Below are 21,489 nucleotides of genomic sequence, written 5' to 3'. Positions count from 1 at the left end.
AATGGGGAGAGGTTGATAATATAAAACATTGTGAGAAACGGCTCTCTCTGAAGTGACGTAGTTTTAGAGCAATAAGTTATTCTCCACGAACTTGATTTCGAGACCTCAGATTTAAAATTTGAGGTCTCGCAATCAATCATCTAAAAGCGCTCAACTTCATGACAAGGTTTTTTCTTTTCTTTCTTAGTTATCTTGCAACTCCGACGGCCAATCGAGCTCAAATTTTCACAGGTTTGTTATTTTATGCGTATGTTGAGATACACCAAGTGAGAAGATTGGTCTTTGACAATTACCAATAGTGTCCAGTGTCTTTAACCTGTCGTAAGTACTCAATGTAAATGTTGTCATTCTAGATGAGAGGGAGTTTCTTCTTTCAACTGTTCACACACTGAGCTAAGATTGTGCTGTGCCTCCAGGTTAATGAACCTCTCATGAAAGAATTCATTTACAGAACCTACTTTCTATTAACTAGGACTCGGTTTACTTTTCAAGGCGTTTGCTTTGTGCCTAAGCCCTAATATCGGTATATAATTTTGTTTACCCTCATACTAATGTTTTTGGAGTCCCTCTCTCCAACTCTCTCCTTTGAAGGGAATTGTTTCTCAAAATGTTATAAATTATCAATAACTGCAGTGCATCTTACTAACTTCTCATGGTCATTAATTTTTACCAAAGGTATATACTTCCTTTAAAAGTGTTTTGTTGTGTACAAAACAAGAGACATTTTAATTTGTAATTTTATCAATCAACAAACTTATGGCGGTTTCTTTACAGAAGCTCATAATTGTTTCCATAAATATGAAATTGCATCAAAGGAAAACGGTTTCACTTCACACTAGGTGAGCTTTACACAAAAATGATTTATTTCATTTTAATTTGGGCCATAACCAACAATTTCATTTCTCTATATTTCAACACAGATTTGCCAAAAGTTAAAACAGGTCAATCATGCCCTTAACATCTTACTCCCATTTTGCATTTAACTTTAACAGTAACATGATTTTGTTTGGTTAACATAAAATAAAACTTTCCATTGTTAAATCTCGGTGGTTATATTTACATGTAATCAAGCATGATTGATTGAAATAAAACGGTCGAAAAGAAAAAATTTAATTTTAAATCAGAAAGAACATAGTGTATCTCCACTTTAAGAACCATATGCACTCAATAAATGGTTTATCTGGATAATATTAAGAAAAAAATAGTTCATGGCCTGACGTTTCAACCCTGCTAGATCAACTTGGGTAAAAGTAAAACCTACAGTGGTTCAGGGGCAAAATTACATGGAGCATAACAAGTAACTATGCAAAAATAATTTTGCTTACCAGAATATAGTTACCAGCCAAAATACTAAGCCACATGTACTTGTATCCCGCTAATATTTGCTTAGCAGAAAATTATAGATCAATGTCATATTTGGCTACTGTCTGCTACCCTCACCATTTTTTTGAGTCAAATTGCACTTGCGGTAATAGTATGCGTGTAAATGCTGCCTTGCCTAAAATATGCACTACACTGTACAACAAACTGGTATATCGACTCCCAAAATGGTGCAAGCAATATTATAGTAATGAGGACGCCAGGTGAATTGGGTCAAAAGAAATTGTGCTTGAACCTAGAATGTTTGAACGCAATCAAAAATCTTGTCATTTAAGCATCAGTGTGCACACCCCTACCTGATCCTCTCTTATCGACTTTTAAGATTGCATTCTGTAGATACAATCCTTGATCTTTGCAAGTACAGGGTCAGTGCCATATGTCCATGATGGTGCTGTAAGAATCCAATCATCAGCCCTTCAAAGCATGGTCTCACATTAGTCAAGCTCATATTCCTCTAGAACTATCAGCTGTTTAAATCAAGGATCATCCATTTCTTGTAGAGAGCAGAATATACATCCTGCTCCCTCCCATGATCTTGAACAAGACAATAACTCACTTTCTCAGGATTCAAACTGCCTCTAGCTACCGGGCAATCGTGGTAGTCTAGTTGGTAAGACACTGCTCTAGAATTGCAAAGGTCCTGGGTTCGAATCCCACCCAAGTAAATATGCCTGTGATATTTTTTTCACAGGACTCAAGAAAGCACTTAGTTAGTATACAGTGCTAACACACATCGGTGTATGGGTAAAAACCAAAAATTAATAACTCACTTTCTTGTTAATGGATCAAGTTGGTTAGATTGGACAAACATTCCTTATTATTTGTAAAGTCAATACTACACTAAAAAATGTGTACGTTTGGTGGCAGCGTGACTGGATCATCCAGTTGATGTATTTTCCTGATTTACAATTGACGGAGGCATTAGCAAGTATTAAATGAACTATACAAATTTATTGACTACTTGTATAATACAGTGGGTCTACGTACCTCTACTAATACCATTGGTGAACCAATTGCGTAGCCAGGTTTCACAGATTTGTTATTTTATGCATATGTTGAGATACACCAAGTGAAGATACTGGTCTTTGGAGCCCTGAAACCGTTTAAAGGCAGTGGACACTATTGGTAATTGTCAAAGACTAGCCTTCACAGTTGGTGTATCTCAACATAAGCATAAAATAACAAACCTGTGAAAATGTGAGCTCAATCGGTCATCCAACTTGCGAGATAATAATGAAAGAAAAAACACCATTGTCACACGTTGATTTCGAGACCTCAAGTTCTAAATCTGAGGTCTCGAAATCAAATTCGTGGAAAATTACGTCTTTCTCTAAAACTATGGCACTTAAGAGGGAGCCGTTTCTCACAATGTTTTATACCATCAACCTCTCCCCATTACTCGTCTCCAAGTAAGGTTTTATGCCAATAATTATTTTGAGTAATTACCAATAGTGTCCACTGCCTTTAAGCCTATAACCCAAACCTAGTATATACATTGTAGTCTATGCATAGTAACAAGGAGACACTAATAGATTGGTTAAGACTACTAGTTGATCATCGGTAAACTGTTGTTTATGTTCATGCCAGTTGTCATGATGCGTCCTTCTGAAGTCGGATAGAGTCTTTCGTACAGTCATCTACAGAAGAGAGAGCGAACATCAACGTATAATAACAACGGCAATATAAGGCATGTTGTTTTGAGGTTATCCGATTATGTTGCAAAGTTTCTTCCTGTATACTTGTAAGCATTTTAATTGCCCTTTTGAGGATATAATAAAGACCACGTGAATTGAAAATCTCCCTGATTGTGGAAACTTTTTGCAACAAAAGTAATTCTAAATATCTCCCCGATTGTTGTAGAAAATCTCTCAGATTGCAAGATGCAAATGTAGGCAGCTTCAGTTTACTCATATGAAAATTCAATCCCCCATAACATGGAAAGGTAGTTTGAGCGCGAATATATTGTAATTGTAATAATGAGGAGACAACCATGTGAATGAGCAATGACTTTTTTAACAAACTACTTTTCAACACCTTGTAGCAAGGTACTAGAACAAGAGATGTACATGACATGTTAGAAAACTATTTGGGGAGCTGTGGACATTATTTGGTGTGTAAGTCGTACCGTGAGAAAATAGAATTAGCTGTTGCAAACTGCTTACCAACCAAAAGGACCAATGGTATGATAGCAAAAAGTTGTTAATATCACGGCATTTCGACTCTAGCAGAGTCTAGAAAGACTCGGGGCCATTAACATACAATGTCATACAATGTAGACAAACTCACCTCTATGGGTTGAGGGTCGTGTAAATGACCTGTAAGATCCATAAGAATTGCCGGCATCCACTCCGGTACATCATAGGGGTAAGCCTGCACACAAGCACTCAGACCAATGATACCTGCATGACGCTGAACCACTGACGCTGAAAACTCTGTTATAAAGAGATGATCAAGTCCACTTGTTATAGTAGTCAGACTCGGGCATGATATTTGGCCTTAGACTGAAACAGGACAATTTTGTTGAGTAATAGGCTTTATATACCTTTTTTACGGCTATTTAGGGAGCATCTTAAAAACTGTAAAGAATATTTTCAAGTTTTTTTTTTATTTCTGACCACACTGCCAGCATAGCCAAAGATTTTATCATTTTTCAATAACTCCTTTACGTCACAGTTTCCATGCACTTTGTCACAGTGAAGAATAAAATAGCCTATGGTAACCAGCGAAGCAACCATGTTTGATTGGCTGGGTTCAAATAGTTGACTAGAAAAAGATCAACCACAGGCAACTGGACATAGTTGAAGGCACTGGACATCTTTGGTAATTGTCAAAGACCACTTGGTGCATCCCAACACATGTATGTATCAAATAACAAATCTGTAAAAATTTGAACTAAATTAGTTGTCAAAGTTGCAAGAGAATAATAACAGAAAGAAAACGTCCTTGTTGCACAAATTTGTGTGCTTTCAGAATAAGCCTGAAGTCTTGATATTTGAGTGAGAAATTACCTCTTTCGCAATAACTACCTTCAGTGGGAGCTGTTTTTCACAATCTTTTATACTATCAACAGCTCTCCATTGCTCGTTACCAAGAAAAATTTTATACTGAAAATTATTTTGAGTAGGCCTAATTACCAATATTGTCGAGTGTCGTTAAGTCAAAGAGCCCAACAATAGTCACCAACTTACCTTCATTATTGAAGTCACTCTGTAGACGTACCCTCTTGGCTGGTAGTCTCGTCTTACACAAACTCTCAAAGTGATTTTGTAGTTTAGGCTCAATGGAGAAGACTCCACAGTGAAAGAGTCCACTTAGGGTGGTACCTGCCATCTCTCTCACCTATAAGCATTGGAAAAACCATGGTAAATCAGACAGGGAAAGGGATCATGACTGCTTTAAGCGGTTGCCCATGTAACCCATACTGAGGGTTCATCATAAGGGGGGAGCCCATACATTTCTCATGATAAAGTGTACATTAAGGAAAACTTGAGAGAAGAAAAAACCCACCCCAAAACCACTGAGTCATTGTTGATTGGTGGTCTGGAGCATCAAGCTCAAGTTCTGATGGCTGAGTGATGAGGGCTACACTTGCCCGAATTAGGGCTGAAACAGGGTTAACACCTTCACGTTTTGTAATGATGTAGGCATGGTTATTATCCACTACGAGCATGGCTGGTAGAGCATAATGCACTACCTTCACAACTTTTTATAAAGCAATTATGGTCAAGTGCGTTGCTCAAGAACACAAGAGTCATGGCTGGGTATTTAACCCTCACTCTGCTGCTGACAACTGTAGAACTAGAACTAGACTCTAGCTCTGGTGAACTATCCACGACACGCTACGACTTGCAAAGCGGTCTAAGCCCAAATTCATGGATAACAGACTTGTGCTGACAAAACCAAGCTCTGATGAAGTAGGCCACTTCGCCACGACAACAACAATTTGCAACAATTTGCAACGCAGCTCAAGCCGATGTTAGAGTCCAAGCTCAAGGTCATGGATAACGGATTGCGCATTATTCACACTTGTCTACTTACCTCTAGTCGGTCATCCTTGAGCAGCTCAAGCCGATGTTAGAGTCCAAGCTCAAGGTCATGGATAACGGATTGCGCATTATTCACACTTGTCTACTTACCTCGAGTCGGTCATCCTTGAGCAGGTCTAGCACTAATTGATGTATCGTTGCTACTGACTGTGACTGGTTACTCACAGTGAAGAGGTTATAATACACCATGACTTGAAGATAACCTAGGAGTGTCACTTTGGCTCTCCAAGATGTACCAAGGGCAATCTGAAAACAACAACAAAAACAACATTCAGGCGGGTTCACGTTGGCTCAGTGGTTTCTTTCCCTGCTTTTCACCACTATGGATCCCAATTCGAATCCCACCTCAGACTGAAGCCTTGCTGTGCGGGTTTTCCCAGTATTTTTCCATTCTAGTATCCTAACTCTTTAGTAATTAATTACACTTGGTGCAAGTTGCAATCACCAAACTGTACTCAGTGTCAGAAAACTCATTTATAAAAACGAAAATGTCATGCAATTCTTGGACCCTTGTATCAAAGTCACACTCGGCTACTGAACTCAATACTCATGTCAACAACGATAGAGCCCTTGTTGTTAAAAAAAAAATATTGGGAAGTAGGTGAATCACCCCTGCCATGATTGATGGAAATAGTGTTGTCAAGATTACTAAACAGATTAGCACTGCCTGTAAGGATTGTAACTGTGATAGGGACGCTACCAAAACTCTGGCATTGGGCGCCATTGTAGATGAAACATGCACGTGTGAAAGGCTATTATTGGCCGACAGTTGTGGGCAGTCGTACACGTGTACTTTTCCATTGTTTATCATCAAAGATGTTGGTCATTGACACCATGTGCAGTCCATCTATTGCCCGTTAGGAGCCCTCAGTCCATTAACCCTTTCTGTTGCCACTGAGAAAGGTACTTGCTGAACTGAGAAAAATGTTTCAAGCCACCAGTTCGGACATTTAATCTCTTGTCACCTTGTCAATATGCACATGTCACAATCATGGGTAGACTTTTTGTTACAAAGACATCAAACGAACTTTGCAGATCTTGGATTCAACAAACTCGAGCACTTTTTATTCATCATGGACACAGCGGTTGTTAACTGATTGAAGAAAAAAACCCATTGAGATAACTACTACATCAGCGGTTTTCAAACTGTTGCTCATAAAATGGATAAAAGAACAAATTGTGTACGCAGTATTGCAGCTGCGTACCCATGTAACTCATTAATGACTACACCCCTTACCTGTTGTAATGAGCCAAGCACTATTGGGATAGTCTCAGGTTGAAGGAGAGCCTGGGCCATGTAAGCCATTAAGACTTTAGCTAGTAGACTCAACTCCTCGTCACTCTCAAAACCCTCCAGAGGAGCAAGCTGAACAAAAGAAATAGACAAAGCAACGTTCTTAGTTTTCATCCAAAGAATATTATGTAAAAATTGACATGTGATTGTTCTTTTCTTCTTGGAGATTGCCTAAAACTGGTTGCCTGTAAATTGCCTCGTGTGACACGACCCTACAACACCCTATTTAAATAAGGTGTTGCAAAGTCTCATGATTTAATTTTCAGAAAACCCATACCATAAACAGCAGGACATGCCCCTCTATCATGAAGAGTGTGCTACGTTCTTTAAGCAACATCAATACACAAAACACATAAGAAGCCTATTATCTGGTTTTACCCGTACACTGATGAGTGTTAAGCACTGTAAACTCAGTGCACCCCCAACCAGCTGTGTCAAAACACCAAACAACTTTTACCTGTCTAAATCCCGTGTACAATAAACTACAGCATAAGCTGACCCTGCATTCAGAAGAAAACCCCAGAAAATTGAGAAAAGTTTCGACTTACTAGTGGAAGAAATTGGAATATCTCAGACGGGGTAGATGGGAACATTCCTCCAAGGGTACTCACGAGCCACTTCATTACTAGAAAAAAATGAGAGAAATATTAGTTTCCATAACTTTGTAAGAGCAGAAAAATAGAAAGGAGACTGCCTTACACTTGAACCTTTTAACAGTGTTTTTTTCGGGCCACTTCAAAACGAATGATTTTCTTTTGCCTACTCAATGTTCTCTCATGACATATCAAATCCTGGTGCTAATTATGAAAACCTTTGTAAACTTTCCTTTGTTAAGCCAGGGCAATGATATTTTCAAAGGAAAGTGATTACTCAAGGAGCTCCAAAGAGTTCCAAAAATAGTGCCGCGGGTGGACACGGAAGTTGTTCTTAAAAGACTGTCATGAGGTGGTTCAGTTGTGTATGGCACAATAAAAGAAAAAAAGGGATTTCAATTTTGAATTGCGCATTATGAATTTTCTTTATTTATGCTTTCACTATTTTATAAATGATAAGAAACACAATTAAGTGAACCACTTGGTACCCATCACAGAAGCAGTTTTTCAAATGGTTGCCAGATGGTCAACAACAGGTAGGCAAACAAGGTAATCTCACCTGTTTTGCACAATCTAATCGCAGCCTCTTTTTCTGCAGACACTTTATCATTCAGCGCTGCCGTTCCATGATTCAGGCCCTCTGTTGACGGTGAAGAGTCCAGGTTCTGAATCGGAGCCAATAGGGGGATCACACGGTCCACAAAGTTCTTGGCATGAGGTGATGAAGGTTTTCCATTGGGCAAAGCGAAGTCATACAAGAATATGGTCGCTAAGGTACTGAAAATATACACACACAAAAAACATCTATTAAATTTAAAGGAAAAAGTGTTTCTCTCTCTGCCTTTCACAACCTTTGAAAGGAAAATTTACATTCCTCCATTTGTGACCCCTTCGTTAAAAGGAATTCCTCCAAGCAGCTAAACTAAAACAGTCCAAGCTTGAACAATGTGGAAATGCCAACATGAGAAAAGCATTTTTGTACTTTGCTCTTCAATTTGATGATATTGCATTATCTTATGATGTCATTTATTTCACCCAATAAGCCATTTGCAAGTTAGATTTTGAACAATGTCTAGTACAACGACTTGATAGGTAGCAAGTGAGCACTCAAATGGAATTACCGAGACTAAAGACAGTGTTGCTACATTACATGGTTCAGGGCAAGCTTCTGTTAAGTGATGAACAAACCCTGGTACTATTGTCCCACAGATGTCCATTCAAAATTGGGTATGGGTTTTTGTCGTCTCTTACTTAACTAAGCCAAGCTTTCCCTGAACCATGTGACATAGCAACTGTCTCTAGTCTCAAGAACTCAAGCTGATAATCATACCTGCCGATGTGGTCTCTAACATTCTTATAGCTGTGTGCCAAGTTTTGCTCCAAGTAATCCAACAACCCTCGGAGTAGTTCGGGTATCCTCCATTCCTGCTGAGCAAAGCCACCTTGGAGTATGTACAGCCAACTGAAGAGAATACAAAGAAGAAGCAATAACGGTTACTTAATCATTGGAAGCCACGATTAGGATTCAATTTCAGAAAATAATTCTGAACAAATTCATCAATGACAGTACATATAGACAGGAACCAGACAGAAACATTTTTATTCAACATGGTGGTTAGCTCGTTACCAGTTTTGGGCTGTGTAAAACTTTCTATGCCAAGTTAGTTGAAGGTCTAGAAACTTTTCCTAAGATAATGGTTGGGTCCTTTTTATGAATATTTGGTCATAATACCCCTTGCAAATTACTTCAGAATTATGCTTTTTGGGGAATGCTCTTTTAGTTATGCTCAATCACTGTGTATTTTTTATCAATCAGCAAACACACTCCTCGCCTATAGTGATTTGGAAAGAGTTCAATTTTGGATGTATCAGAAATACATTCTGTTTAATAATGAAAAGCACAGCACTCAAACTTCTGTTGATGTTTTTCAGTTTCCAATGTAACTAAAAAAAAAAAAAATGAAATCAGCTGAAAAGTTGCATGCATATATAAAAAAAAAAACACACCTGTACCACAAACTGAACTAAATTATTACTACTACACAGACCTTGAAAACAAAAGGCATTGAAAATGAATCTTACAAGCGATGAAATCTTACCTGGCTTCAAGGAATGAGCCTCCTTCCACATACGTTGGGAACTCCATCAGTGTCTCAAAGAGCCAGTGTAGTTTACGTGGATCTCTGCTTTCACTCATCGTAGAGACGGCTGTACCCCAATCAAAGAGCGTCTCAACCGTCACCTGAGAGAGGGCGCTCTTCAGAATGGGACTCAGGAACTCCCACAATTGTGATGTCTGGAGGAGGAGGAGAAGAACATTTCAGGAGGGTAAAACAAATTATTTGATCAATTTTTTTTTTCGACCATCTTTTTTGATCAGGAAGGATACGGGTAGATTTTTCCCCATTTAATGTTAATTATCTCAACATATGGAAATATGGTATGGGTCTCTTAAGCCCGGTTCATACTTCCTACGAATGCGATGCCAATTTGATGTGAATTTGACGTCACAACTCTGTTTTCGCTGCGATATTCGCAGGAGAGTTGAGCACAACTCAACTCCTGTGAATTATTCGTTGACGTCAACATTTGTATCGCATTCGCAGGAAGTATGAACCGGGCTTTATTTGTGTCGCGGCTAGTGCATCAGACTCAAGTTCTAGTGGTTAAGTCATCAGGGTGTTAGTTCAGGATGTTGTTAATATTATTAAGGATGAAGACACCTTGAACCTCCTGGGAGTTGAGACGAGTGTCATTACAGCAAATTCATAGACTTTCCTACTTTACCAAATAAGAAACAAAAACAAATCAAACAATATGGGAATTCCCGAAGAAACCTCTCAAAAAATGAGAGAAAATCTCAGGAAAGACTGTTTGGAATGTGTAGGACATTGAAATATAAATTTTTCAACAAAACTTAACAACTTCAAAATTAGTAATGCTCTTTCATAATTAAACATTGTGTGGATGTAACCCTTTAAGCATAGGTTGAATTGCAATCTGCCAGTGTTTGCTAAATTTCGCCCATTCCGTGTACTTTGTTCAAATAAACTGTCAGCTTACCCTACCTTATGCCTTGATGAAGGACAGTACGACACATAACTATGTTTACACAACTCAAGTGTGTACTCAGCATTTCTATTTGTTTATATGTAATACAAATAGAAATGTTGAGTACACATATGTAATACAAATGGATGTACATCTGTGTAATATTAAGCATTGAGTGTCACCATAGCAACCATCAACACTACTCTAATTCAACCACTTAAGGCTTCCTCTACTCTTTGCTTTGTACAAATAAAAGATCTGGGCTCGATTTCACAAAGCAATAACATTCATCGTAAGACAAATTGCCAGTATCACCATAGTGATTTGTATTGTGACATCTCACTTTACATACAGCAACTACGATTGATCTTTGTGAAATCGGTCCCTGTATAATTAACCCCAAAGCTTAATGATCTCAAATTACTCTACTCGTCTGCAGAGAGCTATTGCTGACAGTCAAAAGGAATAGGGCTTTTAAAGGGAAGGTACACCATTGGTAATTGTCAAAGACCAGTCTTCTCACTTGGTGTATCCCAACATAAGCATAAAATAACGAGCCTGTGAAAGTTTGAGCTAAATTGGTCATCGAAGTTGTGAGAAAATGATGAGAGAAAAAACATCCTTTGTTGGACGAATTTGTGTGCTTTCAGATACGAATAAAAGACTTCTAGCTAGAAGTCTTTTATTATTTTAGTGAGAAATTACCTCCTTAAAATCTATGCTACTTCAGAGGGAGCCATTTCTCACAATGTTTTATACTATCAATAGCTCTCCAATGCTCGTTACCAAGTCAGTTTTTAAGTTAATATTTGTTGTGAGTAATTACCAATCGTGTACTTTCCCTTTAAGCAAAAATATTTGTTTCACCTTCCTGAGGTTTTTATCAGAGGTTATAATGTCCAGTGTCTTTAAACACAAACATGTATTGTTATAAAATTAATTAGTATTCTCACTGGGTGTGTCCCAACATAGTGCATAAAATAACAGTCATGTGACAATTTGGGCCCAATTGGTTATCAAAGTTGCAAGAGAATAATGAAAGAAAAAACACCGTTGTTGCATAATGCTTTCATGGATGCATAATAAAAGACTTCAGGTCTGAAGGCTTTTATTATTTGATTGAGAAATTACCTCTTTCTCAAAAGCTATGTTACTGCAGAGGGAGCCATGTTTTATACTATCGACGGCAGCTCTCAATTGCTCGTTACCAAGTAAGTTTTTATGCTAACCATTATTTTGAGTAATTACCAATACTGTCCAGTGCCTTTAGGTATGAACTAAAAAGTGATTTGATGTGGTAAGCTACAGCTGGGCTGCGTTCTTACCTTGGTGAATCCCCAGTGTTTGCTGCCTCGTACCAGACCAGTCATGATCTCAGCCAGACATCGCTGGTCACTCTCCTGGGAGCTTTGAGCTAGTCGACTCAGATGAGGCTTGAAAACTGGCAAGAACGCATCTCCAAAGTTACGGAACAGACCCTGTGTGCCAAACCCAAAATGAACATGTCATCGTCAAGATTATCCCCAGCGCTCGCCTCTCACCAAGGTGACCCCGGTTCGATTCCCGGCCACGGCCATAAGTGAGTTGAGTTGTGCGTTGGTTCTCTGCTGTGCCACAAGGGTTTTCCAGACTATCCGGTTTTCCTCCCCAGGAAAAATCAAACACTTTTAATCTTTGGCTGTGCTCCCAGGTCATAATGGGTTGATGTGGCCCTGGCAGCCAAAGGCGCCCTTGCATGCCTGCTTCTCGAACATGTTGTATCCGAGTTCTTCGCAATTCAGCTCTTAGCTGCGAGTAAGGATGATTAGCCCCCCAAATTATTATTATTTATTATTGAAAGTGTCCACTTTGAAACCTGAGCCTAATTTAATACAGCTGCTTAAGCAGACAACATTGCTTAAAAATTTTCTAAGCATTTTAGAATGTGCATGATAAAAGTTATAAATGGTACATATGAAATGGTATTTTGTAGGGTGACCATATTCTGCTAAAAAAAATAAAATTGTCTTGCGCTTAGTTAATTTTTGTGCTCAAGCAACTTCATAAAATTGGGCCCTAAAAATCTGTGACTAGACTGAAAGGTCTGAACTGAGCCTGACTTAGAGACCCCCCAAAAATTAGACATCTACTTGGAAAACAAACTGAAGTATTTTGATTGGAGCTGTACTTCCTGCAGGACGTTGGGTGTGTGTGGGGTAGGGGTCAGAAACTGGGCACACAGGGCTTCATAACGGCTTCAACAAATGTAACACCAAAATTAATTGTTGAAACATTTCAACTAATGCTACATTGTGAATAGATTGTTAAACTTTTCTTAAAACTGGTCAATCATTACTTATCACAAGAGTCATTTCACAGTCATTTAGTCATCGTGGTCCAGTGATTAGACTGTTATGAAAAAGGTTGTGGGTTCAAACCCTATCAATCTACCCACTGATTTCAGAATGACTAGAGAAAGTATTGTCATCTAGTTACTGAATCACAATTTTCGTGATTTGTGCAATGCTGTTGCCAGCTTGGTGTTTATATCCCCTTGTGGGAGTTTGCCGGGGAAGATCATCTCAACAAACAGAGCTGTTTCCAATAAATAAATTTTAAAAATACAGTGAGAATAACCACGTACCTTGAAAAGGATGAATCTCTTGGTGCTGAATTTGTCTCTGCCTTTACGATCCTCTAACGATAGAAACTCAATCAATTTCTTGACAAACTCTTCACTGGAGAAACAATCATGTACTGCTCTCTCACTCTATAATGAAAGGGGGACAAGAAAATGAATGGATTAAATACCACAAAAGGGTCAGATGTTTTATGTAATAAACAACAAAGGAAACTGATGGGTAGTCAGTTTCCCTTGTGGTTGATTACTTGATATTTATTACTAAAAAAGCACATCCTCTTTGGTGATCCTCTGGCAGGTTGTATCGTAAGCTTGAGTGTTATCGCTGGCTACGTGGTAGCTAACACTTGGCTTCTGACTGCCATGTCCGAACAAAGATATCAACTTAAAGGGAGACCGCCAACATAAGGCTGGATAGCTCAGTTGGTTCAAGTCCCACTCCAGTCGACTATTAAGGGAATCAATGTGTGGTGAATAGGTTTTCAACTAGTGGTTTAATCCCAACGAGGCCTGGTTCTTGATAATTTTACCGAGACGAAGTCGAGGTAAATTATCAAGAACCAGGCCTCGGCAGGTTTAAACCACTAGTTGAAAATCGATTCAACACACTTTGCATAAATACCTTTTCGGTCAAAAAACATCAACGCTTTTTGGTCAAAACGTAAAATAAATGCAAAAATTATAATTGTTAAATGATTTCTTTCAACACAACACCCCTCCAGCCATGAAATGGTAAAGCCCTCTGCCGCCCTCGGGTAAACAACTCCTTATAAGGGAACGCTGTGTGCGTCGCGTGATATGGCACAACTGTTTCAGCCGTTGCTCTCGATCAATAGGAATGAAGAAACTGTCTTATAAGAACAGGTGCAATGTCGCGTGTCACGCCCATGAATTAAACAATTTTACCGATCATAAACAAAGGTTTATACAGACCCACGTGAGGCGCTCTCCACCAATAGGAATAGCGAAACTGTCTGAGGTATTTATGAATCATGGTTCAAACACAAAATGTTTGTGTAAGATTACAACAGGGTATTATCATTTCACTTATAAGAAGAAATGCAAGTAAAGAATGAAAAAGAAACATAGAAAAGTGTGTTTTTTCTAAATGGATAAAAATGGATTAAGAGAAGCACAGAAAATACCACTACTAATGGAACTGTTGTCGGACTTGAGGTATTGCATGGTGAGGTATCAATGTGTATTTGGTTTGCGGTAACACCATGTGTGTATCTACTTGCTGGGTAGTTTATGTTCTTTTTAGAACTTTTCTTGCTATTATTCTACTGCTCGTCAGTAGATTTAGAATTCATTTATAATAATAAATGAATGTGCTGTGAAAAGCAAAACAGCTTTAAGTGCACACCATGTACCTCAGATAACTCATCCACAGTCCTGTCTAGTTTAGGTTGCTCACTTTCACCTGCATACACCTTCATGTCCCTTCAGATACAAACAAGAAGAAAAGGAGTTATTCTCAAATTCTTAAACATCTTTTTCCGAGTTTATGATGGTCTTTTTGGATTTTGTGCATTGAGAGTTTGAAACAATGAAATTCAGTCACAGCTTAGTGGAATCATGTATACAATATAGCAACTGAATGAATACATAAACCTAACTTGTCCCCAAAAATCTTTACAAGTTTTAAAAGGTTCAACAAATCATTTTTACCCCTGTAAGTTTCATTAGGAATTGTCAGGCTGTTACATTGGCCAACAGGTTTAAGTCCGACTAATTGTCTAATTTTCTTGATGCCCGTCGATTGTGTCCACTTATTCTTACAAAATGCTACGTCAACTCTTCCTCTAGAACGGAGAATGCACCCCCAGGTCAGACATGACACGCATGCCTTCATCATACAGGTAAAATATCACTTGTACACAAAAAAAAAAAAAAGGAAATTTTGATATGTAATCGACTATATCTGTGCTCAAATTATTCTGTTGTGTCATGTGAAATCTTGCCAAAGCAGTCAAGCTCGAGATGATTAAATAAATAATCTGTGATCAGTGTTATCTAGGTTTTTTTGGGGCCATATAAAAAGGGCTTAGAATACATAACATAGAGTCTGCGAGCCTTGCTTACTTCGGCCAGGTATAAAAGCTCCAATGTGTCTTCTCCACAAAGACACATGCGTCCCACTCTTCCTGCGTTTTGGGCAACGTGGAGGAGTTGAAGTGATGCCAGGCGTTGTCTGGTCTGACCCCCGGGGTTATCGTTGCCGGTGGGGTGCTACCAGATACCTTGTAGGGGTCTAATGGGATCATCTTGTGAGGGCGCTTTAGGACTTTTAAGATGGCACCAACTGCTGCAATAGCCATCTATGGAGAGATAGGAAAACACTGCATCAAATTTAACTAACATGGTGGCAGCTGCCCTTAAAATATTACTTGCTGAGGTGCTGTAGTTTTCAAGAAATTAGTAAAAAAAATTAGCATGTACGACGGACTTCTGCGTCTCTCCTGAAAACATTGCTCTGTGATTTTCACTTTTTTTTCTGTGAAAAACTTGATGACCAATGAAGCTGAAACTTCTACAGATAAATTAAATCTACATGTACATACATCTTCATTCACAGTTAGTACGGATTCATGTAATGGCCAAAAACCTGATCTACAAAAGGTGTCAAAAGCCTTTAAGGATTCGTCTGCTTGTTTGTTGATCATACCTTGCGTACATGTAGAGTCTCATCAACCAGGAAGTTGACAAACAATCGAACTACTGGTGTAGGGGGTGGAGTGTCATGTCTCAGAAGCAGCTTCAACATGCCTGTCGCCATCTGAGAAAACTTCCAACGTCTGAAACACCAAGAACAAATATTCAATTCAAGTGGACACTTTTGATTAATTGTTAAAGGCAGCGTAGCCATGTATAGGACTCTTTCTCTGTACACAGGAACAGAGTCCTAACTATTGAGGCCTGTTTCTGGGGCAGAAAAATTTCACAGCTTCATAACTTAAATCTTACTTGCAACAAGCCACTAATATCAACAGATTCACATTCCATGGCGGCATACATTTTTCTGCGGTGGGTTTTGGTCCTCATATTTCCTGACAAATCTGTCATTTTTCGTGAAATAATGCAGCTTCCAACGTTAAAAAATTCCTGTTTCGATCGTTTTCTCACAGTGTTGTCTGTTGTCGTGCAGACGTGTATACATTCGCGTACAAGACGCACGATGCAAGCTTAGACGCATGAATTCTTGGTCACCGTATCTTGACTGCACATCGTTAACAACACAATTCAAAATGTGCGCGTCGTGCGTCTTGCGTACACACGGCAGACTGTGAGAGTACGAACAAAAATGGGAATTCCTTAACGTTGGGAGCTGCATTATTTTATGAAAATGACGGATTTGTGAAGAATATATGACGATCAAAACCCACCTCAGAAAAATATATGCTGCCATAGAATGTGAATCTGTTGAAATTGGTGCTTTCTTGCAGGTATGATTTGAGTTATGAAACTGTACAAAATTTCCGCCCCAGAGATGTACCCTGATGTCCAGTCCAGGACGTCACTGTAGTACAAAACGAAAGTGTAAGGCCGCCAGGGCTAAAGGCAGCGCTACTTCTGGTTACTACTAAAACAATTGTGTATAGATACACAAAATTTGTGAAGGTTCCAGCTTATGCCGTCATACTGCTTTTGGTTTACCAGCAATGTTGTCCTGAAGGATCAGAATCAAAACTATTTAAAGGAATCGGACTCAGGTAACGTGATAGGCTATAGACCGTATTGAATATAACGTCACTACTCAAATATCTGCCCTCCATAATGGCATCTGTGAGCGTGTGCATGGGGGTGCCCGTGCATGTGCTGTAGAAATCAAACCGGGGAACACTGCGTGCTTCATTGATATACCAATAAAGACAAGCATACAGTTTGCCCTACAAGATGGCGACTTTCATCACAACAAAGTGGTTATTCAATATGGTCTATGGAGAAAAAAGACTGACCTCTGAGCGCAAAGTGTGAAAGCATGCTAGCTCAGAAAACTTACGAGCATGAAGCCATTATAAGAACATTTAGCTTTAGTTTACAAAGCCCTACTCTGCTATCTGGGGAGTATTGTATGGCTATATCTCCATTTCTTCTAGGATTTGATCTTTAAAAAAAATATATATATTTTTTTGTTTACACCCCTGAGGTAAGGAGATGGAATATACTTACAGATTACCGTGTTCTACCAGCTCCACTAACGTCGTGCACATGTTGGTGTAGATACTGAAATGAATCCAGAAACAATTTTCAAATGATTACTCAAGAATACATCCCATGTCAGCAACCCACATGGGTTTGAATCACACATGAGTGATATGCCTATGACTTTTTTCCTGCACGACTCTGGAAAGACTCTTAAAAGCATCAAAGTACACAGTACTCATCGCACTTAGGTAAAAACCAACAATAATATTACAGAGAAATTGCTTTGTGAAAAATAATTTGAGATAAATCATTGCAAATCTGACAAACCGATGAATAAGTAATAGTAACATGCTCAAATAAGTTGGTTTGTCAGACTTTCAAAGCTGTTTTATGACAAAACAACTGTTGACTGCTATCATGAAAACTGACTGAGCTTTTTTAAGAAAACATTCACATACAAAAAATACAACTCTTATACACATTTATAACTTGATCTCCTATATACCTGAGATTTTTCTCATTCAGGGCATTCAACCTGACGAATGCCTGTTCCATTTCTTCAGCAGTGGGTGCTGCAATATCTGTGGAGGGGCAACCAGACATCAGAAGCTGGCCAGCCACATCTATACATCCTTGTGACACCTGTTCACAAAATGGAATACTCGTCAAATCAAGATATATTTTGTTTGTTAGGGATCCAATGGTTTCCCCAAATAAAAAATTTCTATGCATTGTTTCTTGAATGTCAAGATTGCTAAGTTCAATAACCAGAAAAAAAGTGATTTTCTTTTCGGACAGATTTATTGCGGACATTTCTCAACACCTGGAACAACTAAGGATTGTTCTCAATTGTTTTGCTGCCAGCTTCGTGACAGGTGTTTAAATCAATCCAGACTTTCTAGTGTGTAGGGAGGCACCTAATATGATAAGCTTCACACATACAAAGAGCAACACAGCGTCTTGAAAACACCTCCTTCTAACCACACCCCTCTTACCTTATGAGTAATAGCCACCGTGTCATACACCCTGTGAATCTTCATGACAATCCCATCAATCACTTTCATGATTGACAGCTTCTCGGAGTGACCAGCTTGCACCAACGCAGTCCAGCATTTCTGCAATAGTTCCCAGTCGTGTACGCATGCCAAGGTCCCCATACTCTGAGCATGTAGTATATGCAGAGCACCCTAAATGGATAGACGAGAACAGAGTAAGAGGAGCAGTATTGACAATGATCTTGATGTGATGCCATCTCACTGATCAAATCTCTGGTGAGCTGTGGTCGTTCTATAATTATTTGACCAAGATTTCAAAAAACCATACAATACAAGAAACTAAAATAATTTACTCTTAAAGTCTTAGGATAACTTGGACAACTGTCAACCAAAATGCATTACTGATGTTGGAATGGAACAGTAGCACTGACAGATCAAGGCAAGACCTATTGGAATCAGATGACAATACTAGCCCATTCTAAGATGGCCAAGATTAATCAAACCTAACCACTGTGACTCAAGCCTACTATAATTCAATTTTAAAACGGTACTCCAGATGAAGTAATCACATGCCAGTTGTCAACAGACCGTCTTAACCACTTGCATCGGATGATTTTAATCAAACTATTTGGAACAGACTTATGGCCGATGTTTTTTTAACGCCCGGAACAACTTACTGGCCGTTTTGTTTATATCCATCCGGATTTCCATTTTGTAGCATGCATAGGGCTGCACCTCCTGTGATACACAGAAACAGGTTCTGGGAAAACACCCCTTCCTACCAAGGAACAAGGAACTTCAAAACTTGCCCTCTTGGTTACTACAAGCTGGAGTTGAAAGAGTGAAATCCAGATCATGCCTTACCTTGAAGGTATGATGTGAGATGTTTTCATCTTCCTTTAGCTGATCAAGCACCTTAGGGATGATGTCATAGCGACTATACATCAAACGATCTATGCTGGAGAAAAGGACATTCTGGGCAGCCTTGCGAACCTAAACAATAAAGATCATGGCATTTAGTTTCAGAACAATGTTGTATCGATGTTTGCTGCCTATTTGTGACTACATAGCTAATAAGATGACTGGGTTAAAAATAGTTCAAAAAAATATAATACATTGACAACCAAAATTAATGAAATGAAATAGAGATAGAAAAAAGAAGCAAACTCACCATACTATATCTACTCATTGACAAGGTGGTAAGGTCATGAGCAACAATCTGATCCATCTCTGTGTAGACCACTTGTCTCAGTTGTTGCTGGAGTCGCTGCTCATGCTGGAGATGTACCCGGTCAACTAGCAAAGCTCGCATCAGGCTTTTATTGCCATGTAACTATCATAACCAAATCAGAATAACATTAATCATGACTAGAACTAACAGAGCTAAAAACCACCCATGGACAAGGTTGTCTGATCTGATCCATCTACATGTATGTGTAGACCACTTGTCTCAGTTGTTGCTGGACTCTTTGCTCATGTTGGAGATGTACCCGGTCAACCAGCAAAGCTCGCATCAGGCTTTTATTGCCATGTAACTATCACAACCATAACAACAATACATTACGTTAATCATAACTAGAACTGTATAAAATGATATGTCAGCCAGTGTTTTAGCGTGCCTGCCCACAACTAAAAAAATTCGCCCAGCACTCTGAGCAAAATACACTCTCCCCCAGATTGCACTTCAGCAAAAATGGCCCCATATCTAAATATGAATAATTTTGTTGAGCCGCTGGCCCTTGGTGGACTAAATTGGATTTAGAGCCCATCACTAAAGTTGTTCAAGCTACAACACTGATGTCAGCTCAGTGTGCTGAGGACGGACAGAGCATACCGTCTAAAACGTTTCGAGTCTACCGGTACCAACCACACATGCTCAAAAGAGAGATTATATCTGCATGGTGTAACTGCAAAACTTTACAATTATTTCACATTTGTTTCAACCAAAAAGGATAAGAACAAATGAAGTCTCAACAGGGATGCAAATATTGGAATGTGTGAGTTCATATTTGTTAAAAAACAGGATCTATCAGGTCCAACGGCCGCTCATACCCCTACTTGGACCACTCAGAATTATTTATTTATTTATTCTTTTCACATTCATCCCAAACTAGGCTGAAAACCACTCTTGGTAAAGAGCTACAAGAAGAAAACATTTGAGATGAATTAACTCGGAGGAAACGAATTTAGGAAAAGATATTCCTCTTCCAACAGTCTAGATTGTAGGATGGAGGGAAACATGCACCAGGCAAGGAGTTCCAATGAGATGCAGTAGGTGGAATTACTACAGTTGGAATGGTGTATCATTCGTACTTACCTTATCTCCCATGGCTTTCTTAATCATCTTGAAGTTCTTCCAACGACTATCAAAGTTGTTCTTGAAAGTGCCAGTGTACCACAACAATGTGTTGTGGATCTGTTTGAAGGACAAAAAGAACATAATTTAAATCTCACAGAAAAAGTGAACAAATCTCTAGAACAAACTTAGGCCAGTGACGAATTGAAAATCTCTGGCACTTAACCTCATTCATCTACCTATTAATAGCCTCTGCTCCAGAGATTCTATACAAAAAAGCTAAAAATAACAGAGTCTTGTTTTTATTGGATAAACTTAAGAGTAATTCAATTGCACTAATAAATATCAGTTAAAAGACAATACCATGTTTTGGTGACAAACCTATTTTGAGACAATTGCTGCAGAATGATTGGTTCCAGACCTTTGTCCCCTTTTATACAAATGTTGCATACACGAATGGCAAGCTGCCACCATTGTGGCATTGTATAGGGCTCAATGAGAGTCTGAGTGCTCTAAAAATCAAGCTAACCATGTCAGATTATCGGCCAAGGCTTCTGTCTGGGGGTCTTGCAATTCACGGAAAGTGCTCACTGATATTTTCTCATATGAGAACCACAAATCCCGGTGGTTATTATGAGGACCTTGTTGTCTTTCCTTTGTCCAGTCGAAATTTCATAGAGGCAACAATATTTTCAAGGTGAAACCAATTATTACTCCAGAAGCTTAAAGGCAGTGGACACTATTGGTAATTACTCAAAATAATTATTAGCATAAAACCTTACTTGGTATAGAGTAATGGGGAGCTGTTGTTAGTATAAAACATTGTGAGAAACGGCTCCCTCCGAAGTAGCGTAATTTTCGAGAATGAATAACTTTCCACGAATTTGATTTCGAGACCTCAGATTTAGAATTTGAGGTCTCGAAATCAACCATCTAAACGCACACAACTTCGTGTGACAAGGGTGTCTCTTCTTTCATTATTATCTCGCAACTTCGATGACCGATTGAGCTCAAATTTTCACAGGTTTGTTATTTCATGCATATGATGACATTTACCAATAGTGT

General features: G+C 38.8%; 1 protein-coding gene across 1 annotated transcript in view; it reads right to left on the bottom strand.

The window, feature by feature from the left end:
* Positions 1-2,778: 2,778 nt before the first annotated feature.
* LOC117287842 (proteasome activator complex subunit 4-like) overlaps positions 2,779-21,489 on the bottom strand; it is a 35,528-nt gene continuing 16,817 nt past the window's right edge. The window contains exons 21-40 of the mRNA XM_033768396.1: positions 20,446-20,544; positions 19,300-19,461; positions 18,993-19,121; positions 18,129-18,320; positions 17,639-17,775; positions 17,158-17,211; positions 15,653-15,782; positions 15,070-15,305; positions 14,358-14,427; positions 12,988-13,113; positions 11,690-11,842; positions 9,413-9,609; positions 8,644-8,775; positions 7,873-8,090; positions 7,269-7,345; positions 6,664-6,792; positions 5,517-5,672; positions 4,569-4,719; positions 3,667-3,812; positions 2,779-3,017 (exon numbers count right to left, since the gene is read on the bottom strand). Of these exons, the coding sequence (XP_033624287.1) occupies positions 2,883-3,017; positions 3,667-3,812; positions 4,569-4,719; positions 5,517-5,672; positions 6,664-6,792; positions 7,269-7,345; positions 7,873-8,090; positions 8,644-8,775; positions 9,413-9,609; positions 11,690-11,842; positions 12,988-13,113; positions 14,358-14,427; positions 15,070-15,305; positions 15,653-15,782; positions 17,158-17,211; positions 17,639-17,775; positions 18,129-18,320; positions 18,993-19,121; positions 19,300-19,461; positions 20,446-20,544 (2,829 nt within the window). The 3' untranslated portion in view covers positions 2,779-2,882. The remainder of the gene's footprint in view (positions 3,018-3,666; positions 3,813-4,568; positions 4,720-5,516; positions 5,673-6,663; positions 6,793-7,268; positions 7,346-7,872; positions 8,091-8,643; positions 8,776-9,412; positions 9,610-11,689; positions 11,843-12,987; positions 13,114-14,357; positions 14,428-15,069; positions 15,306-15,652; positions 15,783-17,157; positions 17,212-17,638; positions 17,776-18,128; positions 18,321-18,992; positions 19,122-19,299; positions 19,462-20,445; positions 20,545-21,489) is intronic.

Source organism: Asterias rubens, chromosome 1, assembly GCF_902459465.1.
Source record: "Asterias rubens chromosome 1, eAstRub1.3, whole genome shotgun sequence".
NCBI lineage: Eukaryota > Metazoa > Echinodermata > Asteroidea > Forcipulatida > Asteriidae > Asterias > Asterias rubens.
The sequence above is the reverse complement of the archived record's forward strand: the minus strand, read 5'-3'. Positions and strand labels throughout refer to the sequence as shown.